The sequence below is a fragment of the Oncorhynchus mykiss genome, chromosome 15 (assembly GCF_013265735.2).
Source record: "Oncorhynchus mykiss isolate Arlee chromosome 15, USDA_OmykA_1.1, whole genome shotgun sequence".
Lineage (NCBI taxonomy): Eukaryota > Metazoa > Chordata > Actinopteri > Salmoniformes > Salmonidae > Oncorhynchus > Oncorhynchus mykiss.
The window spans coordinates 72,336,278-72,353,739 of NC_048579.1; the positions used below are offsets into that span (position 1 = coordinate 72,336,278).

General features: G+C 45.0%; 1 protein-coding gene across 1 annotated transcript; it reads left to right on the forward strand.

Moving 5' to 3' along the window:
• Positions 1–3,803: 3,803 nt before the first annotated feature.
• Positions 3,804–10,639, forward strand: LOC110516399 (ras-related protein Rab-19-like). Its single transcript, XM_036945270.1, has 3 exons — positions 3,804–4,715; positions 9,299–9,482; positions 9,751–10,639. Exons 1-3 carry the CDS (start codon positions 4,512–4,514, stop codon positions 10,032–10,034), a joined length of 672 nt encoding a protein of 223 aa, XP_036801165.1. The 5' UTR covers positions 3,804–4,511; the 3' UTR covers positions 10,035–10,639.
• Positions 10,640–17,462: the final 6,823 nt, after the last annotated feature.

The window sequence follows — 17,462 nt, forward strand, 5'->3', positions numbered from 1 at the left end:
CTTTTCCTCCTGTTCTCTCCTCTCATCCTCCTCTCTCTTCCTCTTTTCCTCCTGTTCTCTCCTCTCATCCTTCTCTCTCTTCCTCTTTTCATCCTGTTCTCTCCTCTCATCCTCCTCTCTCCTCTTTTCATCCTGTTCTCTCCTCTCATCCTTCTCTCTCCTCTTTTCATCCTGTTCTCTCCTCTCATCCTCTCTCTTCCTCTTTTCCTCCTGTTCTCTCCTCTCATCCTCCTCTCTCTTCCTCTTTTCCTCCTGTTCTCTCCTCTCATCCTCCTCTCTTCCTCTCTTCTTTCCCTGTTTCACCCTCTTCTCCTCCTGTTTTCTCCTCTCATCCTCCTGTCTTTCACACTCCCTCAGCTCTTTCTCTCTCCTCTTCTGGTTCTGCCTTCTCTGTCTTTGTCTCTGCTTCCTTTCTCTTCCTCTCCCCCTTCTCATGTTTCTTCAACTTGTCTTTCTCTTTCTTCCCACTCAACACAGTCTGACACAGGGGGAAAAGTTGATTAAAACAATGAAGACGTAATGAAGGACTCTAAACTGTATGAGATTAGACCAGTGGTTGTACCACTTTAGCTATCATTCCACTCCTTGCCACTCCTTGTCATGCTAAACATTTGGCATGTGACACGGAGTACAAGGGGTGGAATGTTCACTCAACAGACTGGCACCCAGGCTACTGTAGTACATACTCATAATATCATTTTACGTTCATTCAATAAACTACTTTGTTCTATTTGCCTGTGTGGCAGAAGTTTCCTTGGCAACGTTCTGCGATGCTGTGGTTCCATTGTCATGGCTCCCCAAATGTCCTGCATTTTACTGTAAAATCACAGGAGGGCAGTAGATATTAACTCATCAAGTTAGTTAGATGCACACATCCTAGAGAGAGGGGCCTAGCCTGTTCCCAGATCTGTTTGTGTTATCATGTGTTTGGCATGACAAGCAGAGGCATGATGGCACAAACAGACTGGTTCCCAGGCTAAGAAGGGCCCCTGATACTTCTACAGATACTTATATCAGTAGCATTTCATCTGTCTACAAACCCTAACTCTAACCTTAACCCTAATCCTTATTTTAAACCTTTCCCTAACCGTAACTTTAGCAAGCAGTTGCTATGAACAGATAGTTTGTTTGTTATCCCCTGTTTTTCACAGCAGGAAAACCATTTAAATTATGATGTGGATCATAATTAATGGACATTTTTTGTAGGGGTTGGTACATTTTTCATCAGGGCAAATCAAGTCTGACATTTTTTAAGTGGAAATTACAAACTTTAGAATACTTTTTTAAACCTTGAATACACTACAAGTCTGCATTTTCTGATGTGCAGGAAAATTCTCATCAACAACAGGATGATCAAATTAAGATCCGTCATCTGTTTGAGGATCTGAAGAGCATCTACAGATGGACTATCCAATAACCTAGATTAAGAAGAGTCTTTACTACTGGTGCATGGTTGTGTTTCCATTGCTTTTCATGTCCTGCAAGTCAATGATGGTATTAAGCACGTCAATAGTCTCTCTCAGATGCATGTTCTCTTCCTTAATTGCATTTCTCTCAGTGCTCCACCCCCTCTTTCCTCCTCTCCCTCCTGTCCCACTCTCTGCTCCTCCAGGTCCATTACCCACTCTTCTCTCTTCTTGTTCTTCTCCTCCATCTTCTCCAGTTCTCTCCCTCCCTCTAGATCCAGGAGTTTGCTGAGTGACTCGATCTCCCCCTGCGCTGCCTTGCTCTCCTCTTTTATCCACTCTCTGTCCTCTATCTCTTTCTTTTACAATTCATTTATCATCTTTCTCACGCTCCTAAACCTCACCATTGCCCCCAACATACTTTCCTGACGGTCCTCCAGCTATAGCTGGTCCTCCAGCGTATCTCTCTCTGTAGCTGTTCCACTCTAACCAAAGCTTCTTCTGGTTATCTCTGTTATCCTCTAAATCTATCACCTCCTTTTCCTTCTCCTGGTTATCTCTGTTATCCTCTAAATATATCACCTCATTTTCCTTCTCCTGGTTATCTCTCTGTGCATGTTTTTTCTCTCTCCTTCTCCAGCTCCAGCTCTACCTCCTCCTTCTCAGCTCTCTCCATCGCCACTGTGCACTGTTTCTCTCTTCCTTCCCTTCTGCTCTCTCCATCTCCACATGCACTGTTTCTCTCTCTCTTCCTTCCCTTCTGCCCTCTCCATCTCCACATGCACTGTGTCTCTCTCCTTCTCCAGCTCTACCTCCTCCTCCTTCTCAGCTCTCTCCATCTCCACATGCACTGTTTCTCTCTATCCTTCTCCAGCTCTACCTCCTCCTTTTTCTCAGCTCTCTCCATCTCCACATGCACTGTTTCTCTCTCTCTTCCTTCCCTTCTGCCCTCTCCATCTCCACATGCACTGTTTCTCTCTCCTTCTCCAGCTCTACCTCCTCCTCCTTCTCAGCTCTCTCCATCGCCACTGTGCACTGTTTCTCTCTCTCTTCCTTCCCTTCTGCTCTCTCCATCTCCACATGCACTGTTTCTCTCTCTCTTCCTTCCCTTCTGCCCTCTCCATCTCCACATGCACTGTTTCTCTCTCTCTTCCTTCCCTTCTGCTCTCTCCATCTCCACATGCACCTTTTCTCTCTATCCTTCTCCAGCTCTACCTCCTCCTTCTTCTCAGCTCTCTCCATCTCCACATGCACTGTTTCTCTCTCTCTTCCTTCCCTTCTGCTCTCTCCATCTCCACATGCACCGTTTCTCTCTCTCTTCCTTCCCTTCTGCTCTCTCCATCTCCACATGCACCTTTTCTCTCTATCCTTCTCCAGCTCTACCTCCTCCTTCTTCTCAGCTCTCTCCATCTCCACATGCACTGTTTCTCTCTCTTCCTTCCCTTCTGCTCTCTCCATCTCCACATGCACCTTTTCTCTCTATCCTTCTCCAGCTCTACCTCCTCCTTCTCTTCTCTTGTCCTCTTCAACTCTGCCTCTAACAACCTTCTCTCTCCATCTTAATTAGATGCCCTTCCAACTCCCTATCTTGCTTCAGATGTACCTTCTTCTCTATGTCTCTCCGTCTCTCAGACTGCCTTATCTCTGCACTCCATTCTTCCTTTTTTCTTCCTGATTCTCTGTCTCTTTCTGTATCACAGATCTTATTGGATCACACTCCCTCGCTGCTTGTCTTGCCTGGTCTACTGCAAGCTCCAGCCTTTCTTTCTCATCCAGTTCCCCTCTATTTATTCTCCTCTTCATCCATCTGTTCCCTCTTCTTCTGAAAGTCATTTTCTTCTACTTTTAAGTTTTCTTTCATTTTATTTTGATGTTTTCTTTCCCCCCAAAACTCTTTCCTTTTCTCCCCCTGGAGATCAACACTCGTCATCTCGTACTCTCTGTCACTGTCCCCAAGACTCTGCAAAGGTAGCCAAGCCATTGCTCCACCAATCCACAAGCCGGAGTTATGTTGTGGTGGAGAATGTTTTGATTGAAGTGTTCTGGAAGATGCTAGTCATTTGAATAGAATGTTTCATTCAAAACAACTGCTTTACAGTTCTGAGTTCCAACATTGAATAGAATGTGAGGCAGAGTTTCCATAAATACTGAAAGTTGTTTTTCTCACAGTTAAAGACAATAATGATAACATGATATATAATTATAATACATCAAAACGGTCTTTCTGTTTTAGTATCTATTTTGGTATCTATTTAATTTGGAAAGTGTTTAAACAAAATATTTTTAACAAATTGTATCCAGGTTTTGAGAGCAATGTCAATGAGAACTGAAACACTACATTTCCCACAATACCACAGGTGGGAGCTCACGTGACGATTAGCAGGTAGGGCGGGATTAAATTGGTAGAAAGAGACGGAAAAACCTAATGAGGGCGGGAAGGCAACAGGTGGATGGAGGAAGAGAAAGTAACATCCACTAACAAAGACAATCTGGAGGAGAAAAAGGCAGCTCTTTTGACAGTGTAAAGGAGACTCAATCTGTTTCTTATTCTGTGTGGAGGAGTAGTGTAGTGTTCAGTGCACTCTGTTGCCGTTGGAAATGAACTGGGGCAACACCTGAGAGGAGGCTGGTCGGGAGCAGAAAGGGAATGCTTTCGTTCTGGAGAATTGAGCCGCTGTTATCCTCACCTGGTGGATGTACGGGGCGGAGAGAGGCCTGATTGGAGGGAACATTCTGGGCTCCGTTCTCAGCTCTGAAGTGGTTATATGGCCAGAAGGAAATCCTGTATCACACCTGATCAACTAAAGAATGCTATTTTCCACACTTGTGCTGTGACCTACTACAGTACTGAAGCTACTGTATATGGAAGAGCCTTCTCTGGCCAGGGAGGATTTAGGAGTCACGAAGCGACAGGTACAAGTCAACAAGAGACCCTAGGTCATCTGGGATTATAACCTTGCAACAACCATCACGGGATAGCATTGTAAGGCAGACATCACTCACTTGCTTATAACACAGTTATAACATAGTCATAGCATTGTGACGTGACACTAAGTCAGTGTCTTGGTGTGGCTCCCAGGCCCAGACAGCCCACTCCTCTTCACGATGCAACAGCCAACTGGAGGAGTGGAGCAGCAGGACGAATCCTTTGATTTCCTGTTCAAGATCATCCTGATTGGAGATTCTAACGTGGGCAAGACCTGCGTGGTCCAGAGCTTCAAGTCAGGACAGTTCTCAGAGAGGCAACAGAACACCATAGGAGTGGACTTCACCGTGCGGACAGTGGACATCGAGGGCAAGAAAATTAAGGTAAGGAAGTCAGCCTCAAACCTTTAGGAGAAATGGTGCTTTTATAGAACTTAAAGGGTTCAATGAAAGTCAGCCTAAACCTAACCCTAACCCTACAGTCACTGTCACTCCAGCAAGCTGTTGCATAGCAACAGAGCTGCAGTTGGTAGTGTGTTGATAGTTTGAACATCTACAACACATCTTCTGTTGTTGACTATACACATAACGTATAACTGAAATGTCAAAGTGTTGCTGTCTGAATACTTCAGTTTGGAGGCCATTGGGGTGGTTGGTGTAAAACACAGCTGTTGTCTTGTGATACTGTCAAGAAGGCTTTGCAGGCCTTAATTAAGTTGACACTTAACACACGTTGGACCGGCATTTCATGAGGGACTCGCCTTTCTGGTTCTCCTACAACACATCAGTCATTCCTCTTTCTCTTCCCTGACCAAAAACGTCCGTATTTATTTTTAAACTTCAATGAGAAAAGTGAGAGTAAGCCTTAAGTACCTATTGAGGTCAAACTACTGTATGCTTGAATAGGAAACCTCTATGAGGGACTGGCTACACTCTTATCATTTTGTTTGCTATCTAGATTCTAGAACCTTAAAGGCTTTTTGGTTGCAGATAGAATGCTTTGTGTTCCATGTAGAACCCTTTCTACAGATGGTTCTACCTGGAGCCAAAAACGGTTCTAACTGGAATCAAAAAGGGTTCTCCTATGGGTCAGCCCAAGAACTCTTTTGGAACCCTTTTTTCTAAGAGTGTAGGTTTAAATACTTTAGAGATACTTTAGGTTGAAATGATTTTGTAGCTGGAGGGCCCCTCCCTCCCTACTCTACCAACACATGCTAACTGTATTGTTCCCCAAACCTGCCAGACAAGAGAGGCGATAGGAAGGTATTTATGGTGCGGCCTCTTCCTCTTACCAACCACTCTTAGAAAAAAGGGTCACAAAAGTATTCTTCCACTGTCCCCGTAGGAGAACCCTTTTTGGTTCCATGTAGAACCCTCTGTGGAAAGAACCAAATAGGGTTCTATGGGGACAGCCAAATAACCATTTTCAGTGGTAGATAGCACCATTTTGTTTAAGAGGTATAGTAACATTATTACTAGAGGGGCCTACTGTGTGTCATATACCTCCTTCATTCTAGAATGGGTTCTATTTCATTCTGTGTTACTGACCGTATCCTCAACCAACTGACCTTTGACACAGGAAGGAAGGAAGAGCAGGCAAGTGGATGGCTTCAGAATGTATCTTAGTCTGGGGCTCTGTCCCAGAGCGCACCCTATTCCTTATCTAGTGCACTACTTTTGACCAGGGCCCATGTCTCTGGTTGAAAGTAGTGCACTATATAGGGAATAGGGTGTCATTTGGTTTATGGCCACTCTGTGTGAATAGGGCTTTGTTGCCTCAACTGACCGCACATCAGAACGAATGCAAAGCATGCATGATGACAACACTAGACCATTGTTGCTATCCCTGTACCACACACATAACTCCACGTGACAACTGTAACCACACAAAGAGACAGAGATCAATGCAAACAGCATTTATTCAGTCTGCTTGTACTATTTACTGACAGGAACATGGATATTATTTAACTGTAAAGAGTTGTATTTACTGACAGGAACATGGATATTATTTAACTGTAAAGAGTTGTATTTACTGACAGGAACATGGATATTATTTAACTGTAAAGAGTTGTATTTACTGACAGGAACATGGATATTATTTAACTGTAAAGAGTTGTATTTACTGACAGGAACATGGATGTTATTTAACTGTAAAGAGTTGTATTTACTGACAGGAACATGGATATTATTTAACTGTAAAGAGTTGTATTTACTGACAGGAACATGGATGTTATTTAACTGTAAAGAGTTGTATTTACTGACAGGAACATGGATGTTATTTAACTGTAAAGAGTTGTATTTACTGACAGGAACATGGATGTTATTTAACTGTAAAGAGTTGTATTTACTGACAGGAACATGGATATTATTTAACTGTAAAGAGTTGTATTTACTGACAGGAACATGGATATTATTTAACTGTAAAGAGTTGTATTTACTGACAGGAACATGGATATTATTTAACTGTAAAGAGTTGTATTTACTGACAGGAACATGGATGTTATTTAACTGTAAAGAGTTGTATTTACTGACAGGAACATGGATATTATTTAACGGTAAAGAGTTGTATTTACTGACAGGAACATGGATATTATTTAACTGTAAAGAGTTCTATTTAGTTTCTTTATCACTTTGCATGACAACGGCAGTGCCCTTGCTCCAGGCAGTGCCCTTGCTCCAGGCAGTGCCCTTGCTCCAGGCAGTGCCCTTGCTCCAGGCAGTGCCCTTGCTCCAGGCAGTGCCCTTGCTCCAGGCAGTGCCCTTGCTCCAGGCAGTGTTTTTGCTCCAGGCAGTGTTTTTGCTCCAGGCAGTGCCCTTGCTCCAGGCAGTGCCCTTGCTCCAGGCAGTGCCCTTGCTCCAGGCAGTGCCCTTGCTCCAGGCAGTGCACTTGCTCCAGGCAGTGCTCTTGCTCCAGGCAGTGCCCTTGCTCCAGGCAGTGCCCTTGCTCCAGGCAGTGCTCTTACGCCAGTGCTCTTGCTCCAGGCAGTGCCCTTGCTCCAGGCAGTGCCCTTGCTCCAGGCAGTGTTTTTGCTCCAGGCAGTGCTCTTACGCCAGTGCTCTTGCTCCAGGCAGTGCCCTTGCTCCAGGCAGTGCTCTTACGCCAGTGCTCTTGCTCCAGGCAGTGCTCTTGCTCCAGGCAGTGCTCTTGCTCCAGGCAGTGTTTTTGCTCCAGGCAGTGCTCTTGCTCCAGGCAGTGCTCTTACGCCAGTGCTCTTGCTCCAGGCAGTGCCCTTGCTCCACGCAGTGTTTTTGCTCCAGGCAGTGCTCTTGCTCCAGGCAGTGCTCTTACGCCAGTGCTCTTGCTCCAGGCAGTGCTCTTGCTCCAGGCATAAATGGAGTTGCAGGGTGTTTTGCTTCCCTCCCTATAGAGGTGTGTCATTGTTAAACACAGGAACCCGTGGAAATCCCCTGTACATCACTGCACACATACTGTATATAAGCCATCCCTCCCAAAGCCAGTGGAAATCCCCTGTACATCACTGCACACATACTGTATATAAGCTATCCCTCCCAAAGCCAGTGGAAATCCCCTGTACATCACTGCACACATACTGTATATAAGCTATCCCTCCCAAAGCCAGTGGAAATCCCCTGTACATCACTGCACACATACTGTATATAAGCTATCCCTCCCAAAGCCAGTGGAAATCCCTGTGCATCACTGCACACATACTGTATATAAGCTATCCCTCCCAAAGCCAGTGGCAGAGACATGTTTACTGCATTAGAACTACAACACGTACGAATCAAAACCGATCATCCCTACAGTAGCTTTTGGAATCATATAAACAACATGTTCTCCTGTGCTTGTGTACATGTTGTGTGGATGATTAGGAGAAAGAGGGATGAAAGGATGTAATGGGGGGTTTTAGAGGAAGACAAAGATAAAGTCTGTGAGGACAGTGATAAAGAAACCAAATGCAGGGTAAGACCAGGTGAGCATGGGAGTTTAGGAACTCTGGTGCCAGGTGTGTCAGGTTGCTATGGCAGTTGTTGCTATGCTAACATGAAGAGAGGAGCAGATCAGGCGGAGGCTGAAGGAGATACCTGAGACACACAGTGGCATATTGCAGCCTTTTTTAACATTTACAGTACATCATCATTTTGTTAAGGTGTCATTTCAGTAGTGCTGCCTTCACACAGAGTTTGTATTGTTCCCTCCAGGAGAATATTAGACTGTGAGATCATTGTTTTGTATTGTTCCCTCCAGGAGTATATTAGACTGTGGGATCATTGTGTTGTGTTGTTCCCTCCAGGAGAATATTAGACTGTGAGATCATTGTTTTGTTTCGTTCCCTCCAGGAGAATATTAGACTGTGAGATCATTGTTTTGTATCGTTCCCTCCAGGAGAATATTAGACTGTGGGATCATTGTGTTGTATTGTTCCCTCCAGGAGTATATTAGACTGTGAGATCATTGTGTTGTATTGTTCCCTCCAGGAGTATATTAGACTGTGAGATCATTGTTTTGTATCGTTCCCTCCAGGAGTATATTAGACTGTGAGATCATTGTGTTGTATTGTTCCCTCCAGGAGTATATTAGACTGTGAGATCATTGTGTTGTATTGTTCCCTCCAGGAGTATATTAGACTGTGGGATCATTGTTTTGTATCGTTCCCTCCAGGAGTGTGAGATCATTGTGTTGTATTGTTCCCTCCAGGAGAATATTAGACTGTGAGATCATTGTTTTGTATCGTTCCCTCCAGGAGTATATTAGACTGTGAGATCATTGTGTTGTATTGTTCCCTCCAGGAGTATATTAGACTGTGAGATCATTGTTTTGTATCGTTCCCTCCAGGAGAATATTAGACTGTGGGATCATTGTGTTGTATTGTTCCCTCCAGGAGAATATTAGACTGTGAGATCATTGTTTTGTATCGTTCCCTCCAGGAGTATATTAGACTGTGAGATCATTGTGTTTGTGTGTGAGATATTTATCTAATTCCGTGTGTGTCTGTGTAAAACAGATGCAGGTATGGGACACGGCTGGACAGGAGCGTTTCCGGACCATCACCCAGAGTTACTACCGCAGCGCCCACGGCGCCATGATCGCCTATGACATCACACGCCACGGAACCTTTGACTCCGTGTCCAATTGGATCAGGGAGGTGGAGCTGTACGGCGCGGCCAATGTAGTGCTCTGTCTCATTGGTGAGTGGGAGCAAAAACATTTGCTAACACTATGTGGCATGGGCCATTGTTTTGAATTGATACGTTTGTTCTATCCTTTGTATTTCTATAATTGAGATGTAAAGATTTGAAACAAAAAAAATCTGGGCCTCTCTCAGAAAAGAGGTACAAACCTTTAAAATACTTTAACCCCTGACCCCTTCCTGTTCAAATAAAGGTCAAATCAATGTGTTTTTGACAAATCAGTTCTAAAAACAAAACTTGAAACACCTATTTCTCTCCTTCCCAGGTAACAAGTCTGACCTGGAGTCTGAGCGTCAGGTGTTGTTCCAGGAAGCATGCTGTATGGCTGAGGAGAGAGGCATCCTGGTAGCATTAGAGACCTCAGCTAAGGAGGCCCAGAATGTGGACGATGCCTTCATGATGATGGCCCGCGAGCTGCTGGCGCGCAACGGCACTGTCGTCCGGCAACAGGCCCCTAGCAACAATGACTCGCCCCGCGTCCTGCTCCGAGCCAACTCACGACCAATCAACGGGCCAGCGGTGATCACAGACAGGAAGACGTGTTGCTGACATAGAGAGGAGGAAGGACAACAGAGGGAGTGTAAGAATGGATACCTGCGTGTGCCACTGTGTTACCTGGAAGAGGACAGAATAAGGCAGGGATCATCAACTAGATTCAGCCGCGGGACGATCTTTTCTGGAACGGATGGTTGAGGGGCCGGAACACAATTACAATTCATTTGTAAACCACAAATTGACCGCAAGAAGCCCAAACAGATATAGTTTGACGAAACATAATCATTTCAAACCTTGTTCACATTTGTATACGTTCACACGTGTCTCTCCATTATGCGTGGGAATACTTGGGAACAGATTTCTTCAATTAAAATCACTTGGAGCTGATTTCCTGGTGTTTCAACAATCTTTAATGTCCAACAATAACAATTCCACAAAGAAATATATATATATAATAAATAAAACCCACCCGCGGGCCGCCACCTGGGAAACCCTGGAATAGGGGAAGCTGAGACCGTTACAGGCAGAACACACACCTGGGAAACCCTGGAATAGGGGAAGCTGAGACCGTTACAGGCAGAACACACACTCCTTTTGTGTGTGTGACTTTAGGTACTATTGACCTATGTAGTGGTGTAGCGCAGTTTCTCAACCCCCTGACCCCCCCCCCCCCCCTCCCCCCCCCCCCCACAAGGTACGAGCAATTTAATTTAAAAAATGCTAAGTAGCTTTTTTTATAGCTGATCTCATGCTCTTTTCCATATTCTGCTGAGATAACATGTTGCTGTTTTGGTTCTCAGGGATTCTTGAAAGACGGGACAATCTCAACTTTTTCCCACGAATGTTGGTCTTAATATTAACAAAATGTGAAATATAGTTTTTGATCGACCAAAGTATCAGCTATCACACCATGTAAATGAATAACTTCCTAATGACATTTTTAATAAATCATCAAATGCAACTAACTGGATTTCTGTCAACTCCCGTCAGACACCATAAAAGGCATTTTCCTTTACAATTCTTACGTGTTTAAAACGGCCTTGGATTGTTTCTCTCTAACATTAGATTATTCAAATACAAATCTCCAAACTTCTTTTTGTTTAGTTTTCTGGATTTAAGACATAAAACAACATTTATAAAACGAACATCACCCCCAGGTCTAACTCAGCAAATATTACAATTGTTTAACCATCTGTTGCAGAACAATTCACATGTTTTGTCTGAATATCGACAACAACAAAATCTTAAGTGGGTCAGTCGTCAGTGACGGAGTTGACAAGCCACTGATGTAGTTGGCAACACATACTGATACTGCCTCTAAAAATACAAGTTCAATACAAACGTTTGTAAAATATGGAAAATTATTAATTTCAGCACTCTGACGGAGTTGACGTTAGACGAAAACCTGACAGAGTTGATGCCTAACAGAGAGGACAAAAATGGATGCTTAATTCAAGTGGTATACACAGTAGCAATGATGTTTTACTCCGTTGCTTTATGACTCTAAAACCTAATTTAAAGAATATTTCACTCAAAACTGAGATTTGGTGAACTCTGTCAGATTAGTCTAAAATCTCAAAAGAATCAGGATTGAGTAGGGTCCGCTATGCCATAAGGACCCCTTGTCGTTAGATTACGATAGAATATGAATCTTTGTTAAAATATGTTCCATTTAAGTCACAGAGGGCTCTTGCATAAAACTACATAAGATCGTGTTTCAGTTAATATCCATTATTACCATTCTTTATATCATTTTGGGGAGTTTGAAATTGGGATCCTTTGCTCAGGACAGGGCATTTCCAGGCATAGAGCCGACATGGAAATTAATAATATTGAAAGTATTTAGAAGATTTGAAAAATATATATGTATATATTGTGTGTGTGCTATGCCAGTGGTTCTATGACACTGTGACCTTGTGAGTGTCCCAGGGGAGGAGTGGACTGGGGCAGTGGATCTGTGACACTGTGACCTTGGGAGTGGACTGGAGCGGTGGATCTATGACACTGTGACTTTGTGAGTGTCCCGGGGGGGGGGGGTGGACTGTAGCGGTGGATCTATGACACTGTGACCCTGTGAGTGTCCCAGGGGGGAGTGGACTGGAGCGGTGGATCTGTGACCTTGTGAGTGTCCCGGGGGGGGAGTGGACTGGAGCGGTGGATCTATGACACTGTGACCTTGGGAGTGTCCCGGGGGGGGGGGGGAGTGGCCTGGAGCGGTGGATCTATGACACTGTGACCTTGTGAGTGTCCCAGGGGGGAGTGGACTGGAGCGGTGGATCTGTGACCTTGTGAGTGTCCCGGGGGGGGGGGGGGGGGGTGGACTGGAGCGGTGGATCTATGACACTGTGACCCTGTGAGTGTCCCAGGGGGGAGTGGACTGGAGCAGTGGATGAAACACTACAGTACTGTTCCACCTGCTGCCATCCATGTTGTTGCTGAAAGCCTACAGAGCCTGAACAGAGCCTGGACAGAGCCTGGACAGAGCCTGGACAGAGCCTGGACAGAGCCTGAACAGAGCCTGAACAGAGCCTGAACAGAGCCTGCACAGAGCCTGGACAGAGCCTGGACAGAGCCTGAACAGAGCCTGAACAGAGCCTGAACAGAGCCTGCACAGAGCCTGAACAGAGCCTGCACAGAGCCTGAACAGAGCCTGAACAGAGCCTGAACAGTGCCTGAACAGAGCCTGAACAGAGCCTGAACAGAGCCTGAACAGAGCCTGGACAGAGCCTGAACAGAGCCTGAACAGAGCCTGAACAGAGCCTGAACAGAGCCTGAACAGAGCCTGAACAGAGCCTGCACAGAGCCTGAACAGAGCCTGAACAGAGCCTGAACAGTGCCTGAACAGAGCCTGCACAGAGCCTGCACAGAGCCTGAACAGAGCCTGAACAGAGCCTGAACAGTGCCTGAACAGAGCCTGAACAGAGCCTGAACAGTGCCTGAACAGAGCCTGAACAGAGCCTGCACAGAGCCTGCACAGAGCCTGCACAGAGCCTGCACAGAGCCTGAACAGAGCCTGAACAGTGCCTGAACAGAGCCTGAACAGAGCCTGAACAGAGCCTGAACAGAGCCTGCACATTGCCTGTAGTGTGACTCCCACCAACCTACTCACACAGAGCAAGCTATGGTGTTGTATTAGAAAACATGTGCTCATCAGTGACGTTCTACTGACGTCTCGAGAGACGTTTTAATTTGTGATGATTTATGTACAATGTTGCCTAATATGTGACAGTCAATGGTCACACTAACGTTATACTATTGTTATAGACATTCAATTAGATGTGAATTTGAGGCCCTGTGGCAGAAAGTGATAAGGGAAGCTAGTGGGTCTGGGAAGGTGTGATGTCATTGATGTTTGTATGATGCATTTTGTATCTTTTGTATTGTTTCTCAAAGATCAAATAAAATCAACAACAACAAAAAATAAAATAGATTGTAAAATATGATAAGTGTTGCACTACGGGCTCTTCAAGTTGGGCCTTTGGAAAGGGGTTGAGGTTCAGTTTGAACTAAGTGTTGCACTACGGCCTCTTCAAGTTGGGCCTTTGGAAAGGGGTTGAGGTTCAGTTTGAACTAAGTGTTGCACTACGGGCTCTTCAAGTTGGGCCTTTGGAAAGGGGTTGAGGTTCAGTTTGAACTAAGTGTTGCACTACGGCCTCTTCAAGTTGGGCCTTTGGAAAGGGGTTGAGGTTCAGTTTGAACTAAGTGTTGCACTACGGCCTCTTCAAGTTGGGCCTTTGGAAAGGGGTTGAGGTTCAGTTTGAACTAAGTGTTGCACTACGGCCTCTTCAAGTTGGGCCTTTGGAAAGGGGTTGAGGTTCAGTTTGAACTAAGTGTTGCACTACGGCCTCTTCAAGTTGGGCCTTTGGAAAGGGGTTGAGGTTCAGTTTGAACTAAGTGTTGCACTACGGGCTCTTCAAGTTGGGCCTTTGGAAAGGGGTTGAGGTTCAGTTTGAACTAAGTGTTGCACTACGGGCTCTTCAAGTTGGGCCTTTGGAAAGGGGTTGAGGTTCAGTTTGAACTAAGTGTTGCACTACGGCCTCTTCAAGTTGGGCCTTTGGAAAGGTGTTGAGGTTCAGTTTGAACTAAGTGTTGCACTACGGCCTCTTCAAGTTGGGCCTTTGGAAAGGGGTTGAGGTTCAGTTTGAACTAAGTGTTGCACTACGGCCTCTTCAAGTTGGGCCTTTGGAAAGGTGTTGAGGTTCAGTTTGAACTAAGTGTTGCACTACGGCCTCTTCAAGTTGGGCCTTTGGAAAGGTGTTGAGGTTCAGTTTGAACTAAGTGTTGCACTACGGGCTCTTCAAGTTGGGCCTTTGGAAAGGGGTTGAGGTTCAGTTTGAACTAAGTGTTGCACTACGGGCTCTTCAAGTTGGGCCTTTGGAAAGGGGTTGAGGTTCAGTTTGAACTAAGTGTTGCACTACGGCCTCTTCAAGTTGGGCCTTTGGAAAGGTGTTGAGGTTCAGTTTGAACTAAGTGTTGCACTACGGCCTCTTCAAGTTGGGCCTTTGGAAAGGGGTTGAGGTTCAGTTTGAACTAAGTGTTGCACTACGGCCTCTTCAAGTTGGGCCTTTGGAAAGGGGTTGAGGTTCAGTTTGAACTAAGTGTTGCACTACGGCCTCTTCAAGTTGGGCCTTTGGAAAGGGGTTGAGGTTCAGTTTGAACTAAGTGTTGCACTACGGCCTCTTCAAGTTGGGCCTTTGGAAAGGTGTTGAGGTTCAGTTTGAACTAAGTGTTGCACTACGGCCTCTTCAAGTTGGGCCTTTGGAAAGGGGTTGAGGTTCAGTTTGAACTAAGTGTTGCACTACGGCCTCTTCAAGTTGGGCCTTTGGAAAGGGGTTGAGGTTCAGTTTGAACTAAGTGTTGCACTACGGCCTCTTCAAGTTGGGCCTTTGGAAAGGTGTTGAGGTTCAGTTTGAACTAAGTGTTGCACTACGGCCTCTTCAAGTTGGGCCTTTGGAAAGGTGTTGAGGTTCAGTTTGAACTAAGTGTTGCACTACGGGCTCTTCAAGTTGGGCCTTTGGAAAGGGGTTGAGGTTCAGTTTGAACTAAGTGTTGCACTACGGGCTCTTCAAGTTGGGCCTTTGGAAAGGGGTTGAGGTTCAGTTTGAACTAAGTGTTGCACTACGGCCTCTTCAAGTTGGGCCTTTGGAAAGGTGTTGAGGTTCAGTTTGAACTAAGTGTTGCACTACGGCCTCTTCAAGTTGGGCCTTTGGAAAGGGGTTGAGGTTCAGTTTGAACTAAGTGTTGCACTACGGCCTCTTCAAGTTGGGCCTTTGGAAAGGGGTTGAGGTTCAGTTTGAACTAAGTGTTGCACTACGGCCTCTTCAAGTTGGGCCTTTGGAAAGGGGTTGAGGTTCAGTTTGAACTAAGTGTTGCACTACGGCCTCTTCAAGTTGGGCCTTTGGAAAGGTGTTGAGGTTCAGTTTGAACTAAGTGTTGCACTACGGCCTCTTCAAGTTGGGCCTTTGGAAAGGGGTTGAGGTTCAGTTTGAACTAAGTGTTGCACTACGGCCTCTTCAAGTTGGGCCTTTGGAAAAGTACCATACCTGTGTGTCAGTAAGGAGAATACGGACATGCGTACACTTTGGTAAAAGACACCGAAAAACGTTGTAACTCTCTGGCTACCACTAGAGGGGGTAGTAGACCTACATTCACTTATCCACTTCGGAGCATCAGAAGAAGAGAACGAAGCAGCTCCATTATTATGAGTCAAGTGAAGCATCATTGACAACAGCCACAGTATTTCTGCCTGGATACTGTAACTCCTAGACTTGCTATGACCTAACATCACAGGGCCTCTTGTTGCTAAAAAAGTATAGACTCATTTATCCAAATACGGAAATTGTGTTGAAATGTGTATGGCCTGCCAAACTATCCAGCTTTTATGGCATAATACTTCTACTCTCGACAAAGAACTCGGCAGCATCTGGACGAAATGTGAGTTTGGAGAATGCACATAGCTTGACAGTTAGTACCAGGAGAGAGCCTTTGATTCTGCAGCAGGTATGACAGTTAGTACCAGGAGAGAGCCTTTGATTCTGCAGCAGGTATGACAGTTAGTACCAGGAGAGAGCCTTTGATTCTGCAGCAGGTATGACAGTTAGTACCAGGAGAGAGCTACTGGTACTAACTGCTTTCAGCCTTACCAATGTATACTGCAATGTCCCTTGGTGGGATGAATAAAGTACTACTAACTACAACTACTACCATTACTACTGCTTTCAGTGTTGTTATTATTATAACAGCAATCAAAAGCACCCTGACCATGACAGGCGTTAGTGCCTGCAGTTTTGTGAGGCACCGACTGAAACAGAAATGGTTTAAATGGAGTTTTATGAGGCACCAACTGAAACAGAAATGGTTTAAATGGAGTTTTGTGAGGCACCAACTGAAACAGAAATGGTTTAAATGGAGTTTTATGAGGCACCAACTGAAACAGAAATGGTTTAAATGGAGTTTTATGAGGCACCAACTGAAACAGAAATGGTTTAAATGGAGTTTTATGAGGCACCAACTGAAACAGAAATGGTTTAAATGGAGTTTTGTGAGGCACCAACTGAAACAGATATGGTTTAAATGGAGTTTTGTGAGGCACCGACTGAAACAGAAATGGTTTAAATGGAGTTTTGTGAGGCACCAACTGAAACAGAAATGGTTTAAATGGAGTTTTGTGAGGCACCAACTGAAACAGAAATGGTTTAAATGGAGTTTTGTGAGGCACCAACTGAAACAGATATGGTTTAAATGGAGTTTTATGAGGCACCAACTGAAACAGAAATGGTTTAAATGGATGGTTTTCAGATGTGTTGAAAAGCACACAACTGAACCCAGGTATGTGAACCCCTGTGACCTGTAATGAGCAACACAACTGAACCCAGGTATGTGAACCCCTGTGACCTGTAATGAGCAACACAACTGAACCCAGGTATGTGAACCCCTGTGACCTGTAATGAGCAACACAACTGAACCCAGGTATGTGAACCCCTGTGACCTGTAATGAGCAACACAACTGAACCCAGGTATGTGAACCCCTGTGACCTGTAATGAGCAACACAACTGAACCCAGGTATGTGAACCCCTGTGACCTGTAATGAGCAACACAACTGAACCCAGGTATGTGAACCCCTGTGACCTGTAATGAGCAACACAACTGAACCCAGGTATGTGAACCCCTGTGACCTGTAATGAGCAACACATCCAGGGACACCCTATGAATGTCCAGCAGTATTAAGCCTAAAGCTATTCCAGCGTTCCTGTTCCCAGCTCCACATAACAGGGGCTTTACTGTTATCTGACGCCTTGGTTGGTTCCCGTATGGATTTCATGGACTTCTGTTCAAGCATTAGGGGGCCTAGTGAAGTAACAAAAGAACTACTGAGAACGGAACGACATCGAAAAAAACAATCTAACAAACTAAACAGACATCACATTTCTGGCAACACTCAACCCTCTGGAGTGGGGAAATCTCTTCTGAAACATCTGTAG